Raw genomic sequence first — 6894 nt, 5'->3', positions numbered from 1 at the left:
TGTCGCCTCCCTTCAAGCCCCGAAACTCAGGAGCCACCGCCTTCCCTCCGCAAGCCTGGTGGGGGGCGGGGTGTGAAAGCCGGTGCGAGAGGGAGTCGGGAGTGTGGGCTGGAGAAAGGCGTGGAGAGGAGTGCGGGGAGCGAGCGAGCGCGCGCGCGCGCGAGCGCGAGAATAAATATATAAATAAATACGAAAGAGAATCCACTCGGCAGCCTCTCGGCGCAGAAACTTTGGCCCGGAGCGCGGGAGCGCGCGGCTGCCAGTCGGACGCCACCCCCAGCCCCGCTCGGCAGCCCGGCCTCGCCTCCCGGTTCCGCCCGGCGCATCCGCCCGCACAACTTCTGGCCGAGCGGAGCGGGCAGAGGCGGACTTGGGGTGGCTGTGTTTGTTTGTTTGAACTTCCTTGTCACCACCTTCCCTCCCCCCAGCCTCCGCCCCCACCTCGCCCCCCTCCCCAGCTTCTGGACGCGTTCGCCCGCAGCCGGGGGTGGGGGGGTGGGGGTAGGGAGCGTGTTTAGAGGGGAGGAGGGGGAAGAGGTTAAAAAAAGAGAAGTGGAAGAAGAAGGAAAGAAAGAGATCGCAGCAGGGGTAAAGGGAGCGGACGGGAGGCGATTTTTGCCGACTCTGGATTCGTCCCCGGCGTGCGCAAGAATGGCGGCCCTTCCCGGCACCGTACCGAGGATGATGCGGCCGGCTCCCGGACAGAACTATCCCCGCACGGGGTTTCCTCTGGAAGGTAAGAGCGCCCGGCTCGCCGCGCCTCCGCTCCTCCGCCCGGAACCCGAGGTCCTGGGAGAGGCAGCGATCCCCAGGGGGTGGCGGCGCCAGCGGCAGCGGGGGGGGAGGAGGAGGGGTCCCCTTCTCTTCTGGGGACCGAGTCCGGGCGCTGGACCCCCGGAAGTTTCCAGGGGCCGACGCCTGTCCGTTTTTGCGCGGCTTTCAGTGACCGGCGGCCGCGGCTTCACAGGTCGCGGGCTCTGGCCTTCCCCGCAGGGCGAGCTCCCGGCCGCTTTCGGCCCCTAGCAAATTTCAAGTCCTAGCGAATTTCAGTTCGTTTCCACTATTTTCAGATGCTTTCCCCGCGGATACTTTCTCAGCTCTCTGCGTTCGCCGGCTACAGCGCTTTCTACTCTCGTTTCGAACTGTTCCTTTTTGCACTCCTCGTATGGTCCTCCAATCCCTTTTATTTCGAAATACCAGCGATGTGGGGTAGTTTATATGTCTCAGCTAGGAAGGCTATCGCTTCTTCCAAAGCACCAGACAGAAACTCCTGCCTTTTGGTTTGGAAACAAAGTAACTTGAAATAATAGATAGTAACGATTTTCCCCCCAAAACTTTTCACTTGGGCTTCGGAACTCTGCAGCTCTCCTGGGAGAGACCCTCGGGACCGTGAGCGGGCCCCGCGGTGTCCAGACAGGGGGAAAACGTGAATTCTCTAATGTGTCCTCGGTCAATACCCAGCACCGGGGTGAGCAGAGGCGACCGGCAGGGGACGGGTTCCCGGCTGGAGGAAAGGATGGGAGCGCGCTGCCAAGACCCTTTCCTGCGTTTTTGTTTTGTTTTGTTTTTAAACTCGTGGACGGCCTTCGACCTGTCAACCGAGGGATCACTGGGTTTCTGGGGGTGGGTAGCCCAGGGGGTCATACAGGAGTGGTGAGAGATAGGTGCCACTTCCATTTTTTAATTACTCTTCTTGTAATTGTCTGAGCCCCTTGTGCGTGAGGAAGGGGAAAGGAGGCGGGGAGGGGATGGACGGGCGGGCAGCCTGCGATCCAGGGGGGGGGGTCCGTCTGGCAGCGGGATGGCGCGGGTCCCTGAATTAGGCAGAGGCGAAGAGAGTGGCTTCGTGATCAAGTGCGCGCGAGCAACCACGCAGGCGGGGGAGCGCGCAAGCCCGGGGATTTGCCGTAGCGCTCTCCTGTAGCGAATGCAAGTAAAACAGGCGGCCGAGGACGCGCGGCGGATTAGAACAATATTTGCCCAACATGACGGAGAATACTGAGGAGAGCCGAGCGCCGGTCGCTAAAGAGGCTCTTGAATATAAAGTTGGGCGCTCGAGGGCTCTCGAGCGCTAATGGCATATCCCGCCACGGAGACTGAGTGACTCTGACTTGGCGACGCACGATTTCTGATTAAATCCGAGGGTGGCTTCAGACACCTACTTTTACAAAGAGAGGTGGGGGGGCCGGGAGCGCGAGGGAGGAGGCGGCAGGAACCGCTCGGCAGCCGAGCCCCTTCTCGCCTCCTCCCTTCCAATTATACTGGCAGCTCCCTCCACTCCCGCGTCTGTGAAATCGTTCTAATCTGCCCGATCGCTGCAGCCGCCTGGTCCCCAAATTGGGGGGATGGAGGCCGGATTAGTGCACCGGGTGTCCCCCAACCTTCTGCGAGGAAATTGTGTGGACTTTGCATTAAGGCCTCCGAGGAGCTCTCCCCTCCGCAGCAATACAGCAGGGGTGTCTGTCTCCCTGGTTCCCAAAGTCACTCACACTGAGAGACTCTGGCCCCTCTGTGTACCACCCTCACAGAGCCTGCAGGGACAGATCTTGGATTTCTGAAGCCAAATAGGTATTTGATATGGGAGCTCGCTGACAGCGGAGCGTCTCCCCCAAATCGCCCCAAAACAAAATTAGAACTTTGAGAGGGGTTGGAAGCAAGGAGAGTCCCTCAAGGGACAGCCAGGTGACCCCAGAGGCAGTGACCAACAGCTTCGTGTCACCAGTCCCTCGGCTGTTCAATTATAAGTAGGACAGATCTGCTGCCCAGGCCAGGGCTGTAAATACTGGTAATTAACCAGCCTCTTCTGGCTCCCCCCAAAATGGATCAGTCTTGACCACTTAGGGCATGGAACTGAGCAGAGAGAGGGGCCACATCTCGCCTGCAATTGGCCTCCCGAAGAGACAGGCAGACCTGTGGCCCAAACTGCATCCTGGGGGACTGAGCCCCTGGTCCCACAGACTCCGGAGATGAGACTCCATCAGCCTCTTGGCTCTGCCCTCTCCCTCCCCGTTCTCAGAAGCATCAGATCCCTCTCCAGTGTGTCCTCATTCCCCATAGTGTGGCAGGAATGGGGGCACACGGCATCTGGGGGACTGTAGCAGCCAGCTGTGACTTTTCTCTCCATCCTTCCAGGACCCTCTCTCAGCTTTCTGACAGTTTTTTCCTGACCTCTGAACTGCCGCACCTCCAAATGTGGGGAACTCACAGTCCCTCTGTCAGGGCTCTTGGGCTCCAACAAAACTGGAGTCAAGGGGTGTGCTCGCTGTCTCCTCCCCATCCTCACCCTGTGCCTCTCTCCTTCCTGGTCTCCCCTCCCTCCTCCAGTGTCCACACCACTTGGCCAAGGCCGGGTCAATCAGCTTGGTGGGGTCTTCATCAACGGGCGACCCCTGCCTAACCACATCCGCCACAAGATCGTGGAGATGGCCCACCATGGCATCCGGCCCTGTGTCATCTCCCGTCAGCTGCGTGTGTCCCACGGCTGCGTCTCCAAGATTCTCTGCCGCTACCAGGAGACTGGATCCATCCGGCCTGGGGCCATCGGCGGCAGCAAGCCCAGAGTGAGTGTCTTTGCTGCAGAGCTGGCAGCCGGCCTTCCCACGGTTGGGGGACCCTGGTTGTGGCCCCTCTCACTACCTTGTGTCATCCAACACCACTGGGGTGTCCAAATGCTTCCTATGGAAAGTACAGGAAGAGGGTGTCCTCACCCCCAGATGTCCCTCTCATTATTAGGATTTCTAGGGGATAAGATAACGGAGGTTCCAGGTTGCCCAGGACTTTGAGGCCAATGAGTCATCCCTGGGCTGCCCCTACATCTGCCCCGACCCCCAGCATCATCCCAGACTAAGGGAAATCTCCCCCCTCAGTCTTGCCTGAAATAGTGAGTGGGGCGGTGGCGGGGGGGATCCCAAGGGTCCTAATTAGGTTCTCTCTTATTACCTATGACTACCCTATGCACCTGGCTGCCTTCCTTGGAGCCAGGCACAGGTTTTGTGAAAGGGTAAAGCCAGTCTCAGAAGGGGGGAAGGGGGAGGGACATGGGAACCAGAGCCACCAGCCTGGCCTGGGGCTCTTGGGAGTTTGATATTAAAAGTGTCTCCCTCCCCCAACCCCATCTTTCCACTCCTGCTCTCCCACCTCCACCTCTGAAGCAGGTGGCGACTCCGGATGTGGAGAAAAAGATCGAGGAGTACAAGAGGGAAAACCCAGGCATGTTCAGCTGGGAGATCCGAGACAGGCTGCTGAAGGACGGACACTGTGACCGCAGCACCGTGCCCTCAGGTGAGAAGGCAGCTGAGCCGGCCAAGCACAGTCTGGCCCGGTGCCGGCTGAACGGGGCTGAAGGCGGGACAGGACAGGATGGAAGGTGATGAATGATGGGGAACTCCAAGGAGAGTTGTGAGGAAGGGGAGCAGGAATGAAGAGTTAGGGCAAAGGAGGGAATCAAAACCGAAAGGAAGATGGACGGACAGAAGGAGCAAAGAAAAGAGAGAAAATTAGGAAAGAGAGAGAGAGGAGAAAGAAGAAAGAGAGGAGGAAGGAGGGAAGGAAGGAGGGACAGAAGGAGGCACAAACGGAGCAAAAAGTTATCCTGTAAGGCTGGGTGGTAACAGGAGCTCCCTGGAGGCTTTCTTTCTCAGAGAAGTGGCCTAGAGAGATGGGTCCGTCCTAGGAGGGTTGATCTCCATGGGCTCCCTGGACCCCTTTCCCCAAGTCACTCTTTCTGTTCTGTCAGTGCCACCAGCCAGCAGTGCCTCCCAAATATGGAGGCCTCCACCCGCAGCGAGGGGACACACACCTGGGTGTAGAGGTGGCAGCCACAGCGGCTGGAGGGCCTCTGGCAAGGTCCTGGGGAAGTGGGTGTGGGTGTGGGTGTGAATGTATCTAGGGGATGTGACCGTGTCAGGCACAAGTGTGTGCAAGGAGGAGTATAGGAATGCCACCGTGAGAGTGTCCCAGGGGAGTCAGCTTCCCTAGCCAGCGACTGTACTTGGATGTAAACGCTTAAATGGGGGGGGGGGGGTTGTCAGTGGGTGTGAATCCCCTTGCAGTGTGTTGCAGGACGGACTGCGTCGCTTTCTCCTGGGGGCCCAGGTCGCCCGGCTCCAATGCCCCAACAACTTATACTTGCTCTTTTGCCTTTGAATTTCTGAGGTTTAGTGAGTTCGATTAGCCGCGTGCTCAGAATCAAGTTCGGGAAGAAAGAGGAGGAGGATGAAGCGGACAAGAAGGAGGACGACGGCGAGAAGAAAGCCAAGCACAGCATCGACGGCATCCTGGGCGACAAAGGTAGGGAACCTCCGAGGGGGGGCCTCCACCGCCGAACCCCGCATCCCCACGTGCGAGGGTGCGGGCCAGTGGTTGGCTTCCGCCGCCCAAGGCTAGCGACAGCACTTTAGCGGGCGGACTCGCAGCCCCGGGGGGAGCCTGGAGTCCCTCGGGGTTTGCGGAGGGCGCCCCCTCAGTGCGCCCCGGACTAGGGCAGAGCGCGGAGCCGGGGGGCAGACGGCCTTGGCGTCCCCGGGGAGCCGGCTGCAGGTTGGTGCACTGCGCGCCGCTGAGCGCAAGACCCCGCGCGCAAGGCCTGGCCGGGCACTCCGGGGCGTGCGCCCTGCGGGGCCCGCGTTTTGGCGCTTAGTCCCAGTCCCGGTGTGGATCTATTATTTATAGGACGCTTGGACAAGGGGGCGGGGGGCGAGGAAGGAGGAGCCGGCCTGCGGCTCCCTAAATGAATTTGTTAACCAGACCCGCACACGCTCTCTAAACGGTCCCTTGAAACCCTGCCTGACAGTTGACTGACCGCTGCAATCAATAAAAATTAGCGAGGCCCGCCGCCTAACCCTCAGCCCCGTGTTGCCAGGGTCTGAACCGAGAGCGTGGCGGGTGGGTGCAGATGGGTGCACCAGTCAGACGCTTGTCTCTGGCGGGGCCAGTTGTTGAGACCAAGTTCCCCAACGCCCAGGATCGGAGGATCTCAGGCGGGGAGGAAGCTTCCGACTGCACCCACCCTCTCCCCCCCTTGCAGCGCCGCTGCCCCGCCGGCTGGAGTCTGAGCCTTGCGCCCGGCTTTTTCTCCGGTCTGCTAGGGAAGGCGTTTATCTTCCAAGCGCCTGCACACCCGGGGAAGGGGAGTGTGCTTGTATTTATTGGCAGGGGAAGTTTCGGGAGAAGGGAAAGTCTTCCTCATTATCTCCTCCCCTTGAAGTTCTCTTTGAGACTTGGTACGCGTGCCTTAAGTGAGGGAGGGAGGGTGAGAAACAGAAACAGAAGGCCCAGAGTCACAAAGACTGGCTGGGGAAAAGAAGCGAGCTCACAAACGGGCATGCCGGGAGGCAGACGGCAGACAGGAAAGACAGTGGTCATGCAAACCTGCAAAGCAGTCGCTTTGGAAAAAAGTGGGGGAGTTCCCCAAACCTGGAAACTTGTAAAGAGCACATGTGGCTTGAATTTCTTTCCAGAGGTGTCTCAGGGTACCCCTCTCCTTGCCTCCCGTGAACTCCTCGCCCAGGTCTCTCTCGCCAGTTGTCAGTAGTCTCTCCCAACCTTGAAGATGAACTTCACAGACAAAGCCCGCTTCCAAAGACAACACCCAGGAAGGCCCAGCCCCCACAGGCCTGGTTGAGGGGGAAGGTGGGAGGAGGGGCAGGGGCAGCCCCTTTGAGAGAGCAGCCTAGAGCTGGGGAAGGGGCGGGCTACTGACATTCAGGGCCCCAAGTGGAGCCCTGTCCCGCCAGGGACAAAAGGGCGAGGGATGAAAGCAAGCGAGCTGTGCCTGGCACCCCGCTGTGCCGGGCCGGCCTCGGAGCCTCGGGTCTGCAGTGAGAAGTGCCCCTGTGCTGCTGAGGAGCCCCAGGCTTGGCGGAGGCAGCCCAGAGCCCTGGGACCCCTGCGGGG

The 6894-nt window shown here is 59.9% G+C and overlaps 1 protein-coding gene across 2 annotated transcripts in view; it reads left to right on the top strand.

Annotated features, from left to right (window-relative positions):
• The first annotated feature begins 575 nt into the window (after positions 1-575).
• PAX7 (paired box 7) overlaps positions 576-6894 on the top strand; it is a 94414-nt gene continuing 88095 nt past the window's right edge. The window contains exons 1-4 of one of the 2 annotated variants that reach the window (XM_035019653.1): positions 576-736; positions 3325-3560; positions 4152-4281; positions 5161-5289. In XM_035019653.1, coding sequence (XP_034875544.1) covers positions 652-736; positions 3325-3560; positions 4152-4281; positions 5161-5289 — 580 coding nt within the window. In that variant the 5' untranslated portion in view covers positions 576-651. Of the gene's footprint in view, positions 737-3324; positions 3561-4151; positions 4282-5154; positions 5290-6894 lie in introns of both variants that reach the window. The other variant, XM_035019652.1, reaches the window with a different exon arrangement.

Source organism: Mirounga leonina, unplaced genomic scaffold (genome assembly GCF_011800145.1).
Source record: "Mirounga leonina isolate KUSES-001 unplaced genomic scaffold, KU_Mleo_1.0 Mir_173, whole genome shotgun sequence".
Classification (NCBI taxonomy): Eukaryota; Metazoa; Chordata; class Mammalia; order Carnivora; family Phocidae; genus Mirounga; species Mirounga leonina.
This window is presented reverse-complemented; position numbering and strand designations above follow the sequence as displayed.